Source organism: Bemisia tabaci, chromosome 4 (genome assembly GCF_918797505.1).
Source record: "Bemisia tabaci chromosome 4, PGI_BMITA_v3".
Taxonomy (NCBI): Eukaryota; Metazoa; Arthropoda; class Insecta; order Hemiptera; family Aleyrodidae; genus Bemisia; species Bemisia tabaci.
Window position 1 is genome coordinate 55,819,160 of NC_092796.1, and position 14,274 is coordinate 55,833,433.

At 38.2% G+C, this 14,274-nt stretch overlaps 1 protein-coding gene across 2 annotated transcripts; it reads right to left on the reverse strand.

Annotated features, from left to right (window-relative positions):
* Positions 1 to 6,514: 6,514 nt before the first annotated feature.
* Positions 6,515 to 13,271, reverse strand: LOC140224536 (mRNA (2'-O-methyladenosine-N(6)-)-methyltransferase-like). Of its 2 annotated transcripts, none has more exons than XM_072300094.1 (7): positions 12,973 to 13,271; positions 11,424 to 11,632; positions 10,431 to 10,589; positions 9,421 to 9,557; positions 8,551 to 8,705; positions 7,065 to 7,296; positions 6,515 to 6,728 (listed from the first exon to the last, which is right to left on the reverse strand). In XM_072300094.1, the coding sequence occupies exons 2-7, from the start codon at positions 11,616 to 11,618 to the stop codon at positions 6,530 to 6,532; spliced, it is 1,077 nt and encodes a 358-aa protein (XP_072156195.1). In that variant the 5' UTR covers positions 11,619 to 11,632; positions 12,973 to 13,271; the 3' UTR covers positions 6,515 to 6,529. The 2 variants fall into 2 exon arrangements, with proteins under 2 accessions (XP_072156195.1, XP_072156196.1); XM_072300095.1 differs by lacking the exon at positions 12,973 to 13,271 and adding an exon at positions 12,637 to 12,942.
* Positions 13,272 to 14,274: the final 1,003 nt, after the last annotated feature.

Here is a 14,274-nt window from a genome sequence, read left to right on the forward strand (position 1 = left end):
CTAAAAAACGGAACAAAATGAGCATTTTTATAGGTCTGTGATGTCAAGTTTGCAACGTTGTATCAACAGAATTAACAGCATTAACGTAGAAAAATTATTTATTATTAACGTATTTTTTTAGAAAAATGTACACTGACTGTTGATAAAATGTCTTAAAATATCATGAAACATCCAATGACAGTTGTTTACAGAAAGTAAGATACTTGATAATACGATAATCTTTAAAGCTTAAATATGGAAACTTGTCAACGCTGTATTTCTAAAACCAGACGTATCTTCAAGCTAAGATTTTTACTGGAGACATGGGTCATCATAGAGCTAAGTAACAATTAACAATATTGGATGATAATTCATGAATTTCCAAAATGCCTCGTGTCTTTGGATGAATTTTTGACGAGCCGGGGTCTAAAAGTGCGTCGTGGTGGAAATTAACTGTTAAACCTTGTTAGGTTATCGACTGCTGCTATACTTCCTTCTTGCCTTCAATCTGGTGAAGATTGAGCAGAGAGCGTCGAGAGCGGTCTGAGTCAACGTTACTTAATTTGAACTATAAATTTTGCAATTCGGAGCTACAATTTCTGGCTCATCTATAAAAACACTTATGTGCATATGATACTAAGTATAGGTACTTACGTTGTTTCTAAACTTGATACACAAAAGTGCTCAATTGCAAAATGCAGTCCATTTGTGTATGGATCTGTGTAAAAAGATCTTCTCCTCCGGGAGAGAATTGTTCTTGACTTTTTGCGGACACATGAACAACATTTTTCTACAACCTAGGAATTTTTGTCTTCAAGCTTCACGACAGGTTTTGAGATTTAGGATCAAATTTCCTGATTAAAGGAATTTTTTCCCCAGAAAGATAGGTCTCCTCTTACAGATCTGGTCACTTGTAAAAGGGACCCGGCATATTGTTATGAAAGGTAGCTTCCACATGAATAATAAGTTTTCCTCCGCTCCAATAGCCTCCAGACTCATTTGGACCACATTTTGCAATTGGGAACTATAATTTCTGACTCAGTTTAGAAATAACTTATGAGCCATTAATTTCCCGATGAACAAAAGTGTTTTTAAGGATGAGCCAGAAATTTTAGTTCCTAATTACAAAATGTAGTCCATTTAACCCTCGTCTGTCACATATAAGTAGAACTGACCAGACGTTTAAATGTAAAACTTGTCTCCCGTACGAAGGAATGTAACTCCATTCCAAGGTCACCAAATTGACTCAAACAATTAATTTCTTTTACAAAGTTATGCCTGTGCAATTTTCAGGCACAAATTTGTAAAACAAATTAATGAAAATGTGCCTGTGTAATTTTTATTTTAATTTTGCATGAAATCTCGGGGAAAATTATCAATGAAATTTCCAGTTAGGAAAGTTCAAGATCCTCCTACTTAATATGCAATTTGCGAGGGGACATTTGGCAACATTGAAATGAAGTTACGTTCTTTCATGCGGGAAACGATGAGCTCTCTTAAGTTTAGTTTTACTGTGCCGAGGCAAGTGAACCACCAAAACTTTCATTATTGCTATACTAGAGGTTGTTTTGCAAAACGAAAAAAATTCCGCCAGAGGTTACTGTTTTACAACTAATGTTTATAATCCGTCTTGGTCATTTTTGCTCTTTCAATGACAATTTGTATTGAATGTGTTGATTTACAACATTATGGTAGTAGTTTTTGTGTAATTTTTGATTTGTTGGGTAGCCAGTGCTATGGGTTAAAATAAACTGTTAACTCACGTTAACTTGAAATTCAGGAACTTAATAGTCGAAGCTTTTCGGCCTCAGCCGTCGTCAGGACTTAGCAAAAAACACAGTTTGAGACAATAAATGATTAATTTTGATTAATATCAGTTCATACATATGATGAACGAGTGTGTTTCGGTGTAGTTGTGTTTCATTGAGTTTCTTATTGATTCAACGTTATTTCTACCGGAATAAATGATGAAAAATGGACGGCTCGTGCAGTGGCGTGGCGCGCTTTGCGATATATCGATTTATCGGCCATTTAAACCTATGGAAAAGGATCGATAAACAGGGTGTTCGTAGCGAACACCTTAATAATTGGTTTTTTACCATGGATTTAAATGGCATAACAATCGATATATCGCAATTCACGCCACGCCACTGGGATCGCGAGTTCTTCTGTCCTCAGGACTTTTGTCTAGGAATGAGATTCTTGATTATAAATAAGATGTTCAACATTTTTCTATTGCTCACCATTTTGAGACTTTTCCTAACTTCGAATGAAGTGACCGAATCACTTCCTTCGTCAATTCTCTGTCTCGGTGATGGAGTATGCGTTTGTCTTCTGAAGCACTGTCAGAAGTCTAGTTACTGGCTACTAGATTCCCTGGGGATCAAATAGACTATATTCTACGATAAAAAAAACTACTATTTACGGCTCATTCGTGAAAGTACCTCATCGTATAGGGTAAAATCAAAGTTTGAGGAGAGGGCGAAGAATAGAAAGAGGAAGAAGATAAGAGAAAGAACAGGAAGAAAAGAGAGAAGAGAGGAGAGAAAAGAAGAGACATGGGAGAAGAAGAAGAGAAGAATAGAGAGAACATAAAAGAGAATAAAACAGTGAGAGGGAAATTGAGAAGGAAATTGAGAAGGAAGCGCGAGAAGGAAAGCGAGAAGGAAATTGAGAGGGAAAGCGAGAAGGAAAGCGAGAAGGAAAGTGAGAAGGAAATTGAGAAGGAAATTGAGAAGGAAAGCGAGAAGGAAAGCGAGAAGGAAAGCGAGAAGGAAAGCGAGAAGGAAAGCGAGAAGGAAAGCGAGAAGGAAAGCGAGAAGGAAAGCAAGAGGAAAAGCGAGAAGAAAAGTGAGAAGAAAAGTGAGAAGAAAATCGAGAGGAAAAGCGAGAGGAAACGTGAGAAGAGAGAGAAAAGGGTCTGGTGCCGGAGCCTCCTCGTGGTGGACCTGGGACGGGTCTCTGACCCGTGCCAAACGCCGGCAAACTGTTGTGATTCTGCACCCTCCCTCGCCTCTGGTTGTTAGCCCATATCTCTTCACACATCGTAACGAGCAATTTAGGATCAAGCGCATCCTTGGTACGTTATTACCCTGGTTGTTAGCCCATATCCCTAATACGCTCGGGCATGGATCAACCGCTTCCTTGGTGCCCTGCTTCGCGCGCAGCAAGGCTGTTTATACCTTGGATGTTAGGCCATATCCATTGCAGCCTTGGATCAAGCGGAACCTTGGTACGTTATTACCTTGGTTGTTAGCCCATATCCCTGGCTTACGGAAGAGATCAAGCGGAACCTTAGGAACATGAGGGGAACGATGATCTTCAGAGGACCACTGATAGTAGTTAGGCCATATCCTTGAACCGCGAGGTGCAAGGATCAACCGGTACACAGTGGTCTGAAAATCCCGATCTGTGACCGACTTTGCGCGATTCGTCAGTGACCAATTGCAGGGGTGACCGATCGAAGCCTGGCAATCCTGTACTGGTCAACCTCCGGTATCTGCCGATGCTTGCGCATTAAGTCTAAAGCCGTCATCCCCCCGGGACACTTTAGACCAGGCAAAGTCGGAACCGGAGGGTCGGACACCTCTCAAACGGGCTGGTGGTTGAGGCGATGTTGCAGATTGAAGTAGGTTTTGATGCAGGACGAGCCGAATACTTCACGAGAGTCCCGGGGTCTCGTGGCTCAGGGTATTCTGTTCTCCTGGGCCGAACAAGCCGGACAAAGTTTCAGCAATCTCTATCTCTGTAGAGAGTATCCAGCTACGAGTTTGTTGTCTCACTGCTGGATCGCACGGTGGTAGAGAAGTTCCCTGCATTCGGTCATTGGCAAATTGTTCACTGTTGTGAGTGAGGGTGCGCCCAGAACGCCAACCCAACTCTTCATGGCATGAGATCTTCAATAATTATTAAATTTAAAAAAAATTTAAAAATAAGGTTATCCTTATTAAATCTCACTAACAACAAAGGCATGAGCCCCATGCCTTTGTCTTTTAAATTTCTTCTCCATTTTTCAAAATTTCTTCTCCATTTTTTCAAAATTTCTTCTCCATTTTTTCAAAATTTCTTCTCCATTTTTTCAAAATGTCTTCTCCATTTTTTCAAAATTTCTTCCAAATTTTGAATTTCAAATTAACGTATGCCATGGGAGTTGTAAGTTGGACGGTGGAAGCGTGCCGTCTGATGTCGGTTCCTCCTCGTGGTGGACGGTGGAAACGAGGGTTTTACCCTCGGCTAAACGCCGACAAAATATGTGCTGGTTTGGTAGAACACACACACAATTCTTTCATTTCTATTTCTTTACTTATTAAATTTTTTTTCCCAGTACTTGAAAAAATTCCAGACTTTTGGAGCAAATTCCCTGACTTTTCCATGTTTTCCAGGCCATTTTTTCCCCTGACTTTACACTGAAAAAAATGAGTTAGCGTCAGATGACTAAAAATGGTTTCTATACACTAACTCAAATTGTGTGATTTGGACACACATGATTTTTGGTTTCTGTACACTAACCACTATTAGTGCTGGAAACTAATTCCGCTACTCTAATTCGCATTCGGTAGGGTTGGGTCAACCTAACCTCAAAACTGAGAGAGGAGAAAACGGCTTAGCGAATGATAACTGGACAATACTTTCAGGAAAATAAGATTTCTTAAAAGATGAGAGGTAAAAATAAACTGACCGGTTCCAAATGAACGACAGAGGAAAGGAATATCCCATAGGTACGTGCAAGTAGACAGAATTATCCTTTAGAGAGACACACACTCACACATGAAACGGTAGCGAATGTTCACACTGAATAAACATATCTCGTCCGAACACTTGAGATATTCTTTTGAAATTACGGGAGAACACGAACTATAGAAGTAAGCAGTAAGTTCACAGATTTTCGTAAAATATAAACTGAACGCGGAACGCTTTAATCGCAATTTAATACAGAAGATTGACGACTCCAACGAATATCATGCTTGTTTACTTTTTGAATCGAACAGACGATTTCTAACCTTAACAGGTTTATTTATGTTGCTTTCGAGCGTTTTCAAGAAAGAGAGGACACTATAAATCATACCGGGAGTATTTACATTGTCAAACGAGCCCGAAATTTCACATTTTAATTGATTTTCACGAGCTGACGCGATTGAGGCTGTTGTACCGACGCCACTTTTTCGAAACTAAATAAATGTAACGGACAATGTGGCAGTTAGCGTTGAGGGCGAATTAGTTTGACCCGAAGGTGAATTTGTCTTACCACAGCGCTAATTTTACAGCTAGTGCTGTTTTCCAATTCTGGTTCGCGCTCTAGTAAAGTGAAGTCAGCGTATGAAGCGAATTGATTGGTGCTTCAGTACAATAAATTAGTTCTGAAGCCTAATTTTGATTCTACTTGGCGAGAACTTACCAAATTAGTTCTCAACGCTAACTACTTTTTTTTCAGGCGCCGGATCGTCTGTCATCCTTCGCACATGTCAATAACAGACCAACTGCTTGGACCTGATATCGTGCACGATGTCCTTCTCCACACCCAATATCTCGCGCACCTTTTCATTGCAGATCTCTCTCCGTGATATACCAGCAGACCTCCGCCAAAAGTCCCATCTCAGTTGCTCTAAGCATGTCTTCACTCCATTTTTTCAGTTGCCAGAACTCACTCCCGTAAGTTACAATACTTTTCATGATGACATTGTTGTAAATTGCGCGTAAAAAATGCCTAATAATTACCTAAATTACGCTTACATAATTTATGGATAGTCTTGGCCTGGCGTGCGTCTCCACATCTCATCTCAGGCCCTGGTACCAGTTTTAAGGTTCAGGTCCCTTGACTGCCCCCCCCCCCCCCCCCCCCGGACTTACCATAGAGAAAAGAAAGGAGGTGTTTGCATCTTGAGGACTGTTTACTCTGTGATGTAGGTCCGTACAGGTACTCCAGAAAAATCCGGAATTGAAAGTATGAAAAATGGACTACATATAACATCCGATTTTTTTGCTTAAATCAACTCATGATATGATTTCAAACACTTTATACAGAGGCACTTTCTTCCATGAACTATACCATTTCCACAAAAATCGATGATAAAATAGTCCATACCGACATACATCATCAAAAAAATCCAAGATGCCTGAAATGCAAACACCTTCTTTTTCTTTATGGGCCCATACCACCTGAAGGATGGTTTGTAATACTTAATAGGAAAATTAATAAGGCTAAGGGGAGAAGTTTATTCACATTTTTTTCACTTTTCCTTAAAAAACAAGGGTTACATATAAATTTGAAGTAGTGTGTCACGGGCAGCACGGCGCACAGGCCCCAGTATCCTCCCCCCCCCCCCCCCCCCCCCTTATGACAGGTCTGGTCTTGGCATGTTGGTCATACTTCCGTAGACTGGTTACAGAAAATATTCTTCTTTGTTAAATCCATATAAACTTTCTGCAGAAGCTAAAATCAAGTTCTTTCCTTTTCCACCTTGGTTATTCATTTATTTATTCATTTTTTTATACCAATTGCTCTAAAAATCATTTGATGGAAAATAACATCCTTTTACTTATAAGATTCTTGTTAGTGTTTCCAACACAATGGCATTTTACTTGACAAAATGCTCAGGTACGGCTGCCAAGGAAAAGAGAAAAAACTTACCTTCAAATGAGCCAATCTCTCTTGAAAATCATCATAGGTTGCTCCAACAGTTCTCCTTAGCCACTGGAATGTGTCTTCTGCATTCCATTTTATCACTTTTCGACTTTCAGAGGATGCATTCCTAAAAAAAAATAAAATAAAACTAGGTTGACTTAACAATTTTTAAAAGTGGTGGATTTACCCAAATTTCTGAACGTCAAAAAATCTGATTACGATCCCCACAAAATTATGGCGAGTCATTAATGTGATACGTTTGATTTTAGTGCCACTGTGAATACTTAGAATTATTTCTTTCAAAAAGTTAAAAACACTAAATATCGGATCGTTGCATCAACTTTTTACAGCTTTCCATGGTTTCTTGGAATTGAAAGTAGTTATGTTCTCCTCATAAACGGAAAAATCCACATGACACAACAGGAGCAGATTGATTGGCTTTGATGAAATTTTTCTCATTTACCTAGACTCGATCATTTTTTTTGCTGCCTCGGCATACTTAGAGAGCTGTTTGCGAGCATCACCAGTGAACTTTGGCCTGACGAGTTTCAAGGGTATATCATTCATTATTTCTCGATACATGGACATGGAGATTTCTGGGTCACATTGGCTCGGCAGGAGCGGATCACAACCTTTATCCACTACTTTCCTCTCCAAAAGCCATCGGTTGAAAGAATCCTCCGGTGCGGTAATGGCTGCGAACAGAATACATAATTTTTAATATTTTTGTAAAATTGAAAAAATTAAAAATTAAAAAAGAAAGAGAGATGGACTAATGATGTTAATCAAAGGTAACCGAAGTGGGGGTAAGTCACTGAGGAAGGTGAAAATTTTTTAGGACAATTAGGAATTGGTACAAACAAATTTTATTGCTGTATCTGAGAGTGCTTGGCAGGCTGCGTTTGCAGTATTTTTTATGATTTTTTTCTGTTATGGAAAATTGTAGAAAAATAGATTTTAAAGTGAGAAAATCTGCTGCCTTGTGACGTCATAAAGCAGTATTTTCCATTTAAACACATGTACTTTAGCAGAGTAGGTCATTTGGTCATATTTTTTTTAAATAATTGTTCATTTTAGAACCAAGGATATGCTCATGCTCAGTTCGCTCGGTTGTTTCTTCTTAAACATTAAATTTACAAAATTTTAGACACCCTGCAAATTCGCCATGGGTTGAAATTTTGTAGTTCATTAAAACATATCAAGTCAATACATTTCCATAATATGAATTTTATAATTTTCTTAGCAATATGATAGAAAAAGGATGAAATGGTTAACGGTCATTTCTTCTAAAAAAATATTTTGCCCTTCTTATTTCAGGTTTTTGTCAGGGAATAGTTCTTCAGCTTCACAGAGTACATAGAGTCGTAATGTAAGTGGGTGAGCTGGCGCCACTTTTAAGCATTTTCCAGGTCCCTAATTCCGAGACTCCTGTGTGACGCGGGGTCACTTTTTCAATACATGATCGATTGTTTGCAATACACAGGTACCCGGCCATCCAATGTTAAACAAAGAAGATAAGAATCACCACGTATTCCAAACCGCCATTTTGGATCGAACATGTATCAAAAAAGTGACTCGAACTCGGCGCACACCGGGCTCGGAACTCGTCGAGCAGAACATGGTGCCAGCTCTCCCATTTACATTACGACTCTATGTACTCTATGTTTAGCTTCCCCCTGAATAATGATGTACTTAAAATTAGGCTTTGACACTTGATAAATGGCGCTAACAGAAGTAGTACATGGCAGATGTGTTATTATAACAAGGGGCAATTCTGCCACATTTAAGGCGTGAATTTTGAAATAGGTAATGTGAAGTCTGATTAACTTGGAAAAACCGCCAAGTCGGAATGAACACTTGACCGCAATGCATTTAAATTCAGTGAGGTTTCATGCAACAAAGTTTCTTAAAGCTTCTATAGAGAAAATAATTCTGAAGAGAATACTTACATTCTCGAGACTGGCAGAGCTCCTGGTAACACATTCTCAATTTATGGACCACTGAGTATCGATAAGCCTCAATATCAGGATGTGGGTGAGGAATCATGGATGCTTGCCTCTCATAAATAATCACACCTGTTGGAATTTCTAAGTCCCATGGACCGCTGATGACAGAAAAAGTACAAAGAGGAGCTATGAGTCTCAATTGGAGATGAAAGCAAAAGTGTTTCATGTTTACCGCAGCCTAACAGATAAATTATGTTGTCTTCTAGCAGACAGAATTCAGAAAAAAGTAAAACAAAGATTCATTGATGGCACAGAAAAAATTTCATGACAGTTAAAGGCAAGCAGTATGAAATGTGGCAAACATGAAGATGGAATCACTTCTTGGGGTCAAAAGCTGATAAATACTTGTTTGGTTGCAAAGTTGCAAATCTACACTCATTTTTAGTTTTTAAAGAGAAACATAATCAGACAGTTCATCTTGAGATTTTTTTTTTAAAAAATTAAAATAAAATGTCTTTAATAAAATTGGATTTATAAAATAATATAATCAGACAGTTCATCTTGAGATTTTTTTTTTAAAAAATTAAAATAAAATGTCTTTAATAAAATTGGATTTATAAAATAGTACAGTGGAGTTAAGCATTATTTAACTTTCGCCATCATAACGAAAATTAAGGGAGAATCTGCTGATAGGCAAAAATCACCATTTTTTGGAAGTTGGTGAATTTGGATATTTAATTTTTCCATACGCCTTGGTTGCTTGATAGTTTCCAATTCTTAATTGCTTGCATGCCTATATTGTATGTTCTAGTGTATATATGCTTGAATGAGAAAAAACGTTAAAATCGTCTAGAAGTGAATTGCTATACTCACTTTACAATAAATTTTTTAGGGGCAGGACTGCCTGTGACCTCTTCGGATGCTCGTCTTTTCAAGGCAGCATTTGGTCCATTCATTTGTGGACTGGGTCCAGGACCACAGATTCCCAGAGGATCCGTAATTGGGTCAAACTGAGAAAAAAATATGCACAATTCATTATGTGCTAGAATCATCTAAGATTCGAGGTACTGAGAATAAATTTTTAAAATTTTTGAGGAAAATTATTGCCAAAATACAATCCATGAAAAAAAGGGATAAGATCTTCTTCATGACCAAGCCTCTTATAGTAGTGAAGTGTTTTACTGATGAAGGCAATCAAAAGGCACTGAATTTGAGATAAGAGTTTACTTTGCGCTACTCAGTAACAGGTATATTCAACAATACCCATGACTGGTGCGGTCTTTGGAGGTTAGCGTGTTCATTGATGAGCGAAAATGGTCCTCATCACACTAGCTCAGCTGAGACCAGAGGAAACAAGTCTTCCTCATCCTCAAATTTGGTGCCCCAATTTACATATTTCTCATAATGCCCTGACAGAGGTGCAGAAAGTGCCAAATCTCGGCATCCTTTAACCTCAGCAAACGTAAGGCAGATATTGGGTTGTGAGGCAATTTTAAAAAGTGATGATGATTTTTTTCTCTCAATACTTTAAAGAATGGGAAATACCTAGTGCACATCTGACCGGGAAATCAGGCATTTTGCCATAAAATCGGACATTAGGCTGTACGGGAAAAACCCCAGAACATGGCAAGCAAGCGTCATTTTGGAACTTGCTTCACACCTGTGTTCCAACAGAGCGATTACTTAGTCATGCTCATGAAAGTAAGATGACTGTTTTGACTCTTACTTTTACAGTCATTTTTGTACTTAGAGCCCTATAATTCAAAGGTAATCTTCCTCAGACGCTTCGATATTCTTTCGTTTTTTTAATGAGTAAGAGAATGAGGTAAGTAATTTTGATATTTCCATGACTGAGATGCTTGTGAACTCATGAGTGAACTTACTTGTGGGGGTTTGATTTCTGGCATTTCCCAAAGCGATTCGCCAGTTAATTTGTTCCAAAAATATGGCCTATTTTCTCTTTTGCTCCAAAATTTTCTCCATCCCACTTGTAGTAGTTCTGGAGGTAGATCATGTTCCATGAATCCTCCCACGGGAGCACTCTGTATCATAATAGGAATCAAGAAAAAAAGCACATATTAGTAGAAATTGACAAAATTCAAATAATTTCTTTCAGCACTCATTCAATGTTTTATACCTACTAGACAAGATTCTCATTTTAGTGTCCATGAGAGGCAATATGGCCTCTATCTTTGATTTCATGTCAATCTAAGGATCAAATTTTGAATATTGAGAAGATATTGTACGGACAAGAAAAGAACTGCCCTAGCTCACCAAAAGAAGCAGTGATCGCGATAAGTTGCGATTTGATCGGAGAATGTATTGCGATTTTTTCGACATCGATTTATGGAAATATTATCGGGAAAAAATTGCGGTATCATCACATGAATTTGCAATGAAATTGCGATTTCATCAAGGGCGATTTATTGCAATATTATCGAATCAAAAATCAAGATAAAGAAAGGTAAAATTTCGATTTTATTGGACGCAATTTCATAGAGATAAAATTGCAAACAAGATCTGGGATAATTGCTCAGGTGTTGATGATCCTAGCAGTTTCACTGTCAAAGAATCTGAAAAATCGCAACTTAATTTCAAAATATTGTGATTTTTCCTTTGCAAAATACAATGCTACTGGGGAGGGAGGCCCACATTTTCCTTTTCCTGAACCAAAATTAAACATTTTTCCCCCCTTTTTACATTATACACCCAGGAAAATCAGAACTTTGGTCCGCCTCATGAATGAACAATTAAATGTAAGCAAATTTTCTATCAGAGTAAGGGCTCTGCTTTCTCTCCTACAAACAAAAGGTGGTAAACAGCTAGATTGTTACACCTAAAACAGTCGGCATGACAATAGTTCTCAGCCCACTTACGTGAGGCGTTTGAGGCACAAGACCCATCACTGCGCCGGGAGAATGAGAGTGTCCATGATCCAATACCAATGGACTATGGTGGGCGGGAGGCTGCATTTTGATTGGCACAGGCTGATGGACCACTACTGGCGACTCCCATGCTGATGGTCCGGGACTAGCCATCTCCTGAGGTTTACCGCCACTCACTTCGTTCATTGTAACTCAGAGGTCTGTAACATTGAATTTATTTTTCCATTATTAAGAGGAAATGTGGCAATAGTCTAAATAGACTGTAATTCAGTTCAAGTTTTGCAGCACCCGGCACTTGAAAAAATTATGAGAATTTCTGTCGGGTGAGATAACAACAGTTCAGTAACAACTTTATACTTAACAAACGAATTAACATGGAAGCTACCTCATTCGATACTCAATGATACCATCCTAAACAAATGAACTTTTGTTATCTATCGTTTTGCAAACTTTCATAAGATCAGTAAAATTTAATAGTGACATAGAGCCTTGGTCAGATAAGTTGATGTACTTTTAGACTGCAACAGAAGATTCGCCATCTCCCATTCACTTCACATGTGAAAGTGACATCAGACAATCTGTTGTCAAAGTTTAGAAGTGCGTTGACTTATTTTGTATAGACTCTGCACACTTGCATAGCTACTGTGTCAAATTTTAGACCAATGTGATCTTCGGCACAAGAATGTATTGATGCACGATTACCAACTTGTCAAGCAGGCACTTCAAGCGGAAAAATTGATAGGGACTCATACGAAAGTTGAATAAATTCCAGTCAATTGTTTCCTAACTGTAAGTTCTTTTAAAAATTGGCCGTTGTGAAAAAGGATGTGCATTAAGATGGATAGTGGAGGCCAAGAGGTAGGTGCCTACCACTTTGTAGGAACCCTCTTGCATAACTTTTCACTTTTCAGCAATACCACTTAAATTGGAATGGGTAAATCTATTTTGTTGAGGGAGCATCCGCAGACCTTTAAAGAATTGAATGGACTCAGAGATTCATCTCAGTAACTGGTAGGAGTTGAGATAAATGCGGAGAGATCCAACGTAAACAAACCTGGCAAATGTAAACACAGCAGGGCTATGATCACTGATCGTAGGTCGGAGCAAATCTGAGCATCACATATCACTACTAGTACAGACAGTGAGCTTAATAGAGACGTGGACAACGTGATAAAAATGTAAATAAATAGCTAGAAATACCTACAGGATAGCTAGCATGTCCACACAAAATTAAACGATAGTGATAACACAGCAGAATGTTTGGCACTGATGCTTTCAGGACTCCAACTGATCTTAGATCCAGTGAGAAATATCATCGATGGCGAGATGGATGTAATGTGATTATCACATTAGAAGATCTGCTTCAACTAAAAATTAATGAAGATAGTGACCAATCTTCGGATGAGGTACACTAAATACCGATCATTTGGAGCTGAAATTAGTGAGTAAGCTACCAAAAGGGCGTAACATACGTTAATACATTGCGCCAAAACGTGTAATAGTATGAAACATTGAATGAATAAGTGAAAAAAAAACTCACACAAATAAGAGAAGACATAAAAATTAGTAAATACAGAAACACGTTTAACTTTTAAGTCACAGATTTCATCAAAGCGAGCAACAACTCTCTCCTCGCGACGCCATTTTACTGACTGACAAAATTTCTGAAAACACGACAAGAAAACGGTTCTTCCGGAACGAATGGGGGCAAAATGGGGGCAAAACACTCAGCAAGCGGGCGATTCAAGTTTCAGAGTGACAACAATATTTTTTTCTTAGAACTTAGAATTCCAGCTTGGAAAAGTGCCAAAAAAATTAGGGAATCAAAGAAAATATAACATAAATGCTTGAAAATTCCAAAGGTAACCGACGTGAAAAATAATAAATACAAATATTGTGTTCTTCGAATTTATTTGCAATCTTTGTGCGTAGTAAAGAAGCCATGTTTCTTTGGTGACGTGTTTTATGAACGCCTGATGACCGCTCAGGTGCTGCTGTTGGTAGAAATTTTTAGAACTACATCGCGAGATGCATTCCTGTATGATATGTTGCCTCTTTAAAATTTGAAGGAACTTTAGATTCACAATATAGCATGTAAGAGGGAACAGAGGGAACATGCATAGGTGCATCTGTAGTGATAAATCCTTCTTGTGGTTTTTACTTCAGTCAAACTCTGTGCAATACATTTGCAATACGTAACTACTAGTGTCGGCTCATTTTATAAATAGCATATTGTGCCATCAGTTCAGTTCCCTTTAGCAGATAGGTTCTTTCAGGGATGCGTTAGAAATACTTGTTCTTTATTGCAAAATGTAGTCCAAATAATGAATGAGGTATTTTTTCAGTAGGAATTCCAGATTTAAATCCTTGAAAATTGCGTGTTTTTCGACATACTGCTAATTTCCTAAGAGAAAGCATATTTTGGAAAAATCGTGGTCTCCTAATGTTGAGGCAATTTTAATCAAGTTGAATTAGAGAAGCAAATTTGGAGATAATGACAGGTGGCTTTCTCCGGTGTGAAAGACTAGTTTATGAGCAGGTGACGCTTATATTTGCACCAGTGAAGTGTGTGAAGTAGCATGGTATAATCCAACAATTTCATCCTTTGTGCATAATTAAAATTCTAAAAAGCTGTTTCTCAAGACCACATTTTTTATACTTCAAATGAACTCCCATTTGAATTTGAAATTTTTCGGTCCGAAAATTTTTACTGAGTAAGTACTTTTCTATTTTCCTAAGTCAACAACACAATTAAGAGTTTTCCTGAAATGAAGTCCTTTTTCCTGTGGATCGTCACAAGTGAGACTTTGCAATTTGAAAAATAGTAGATTCAAGTTCTCTG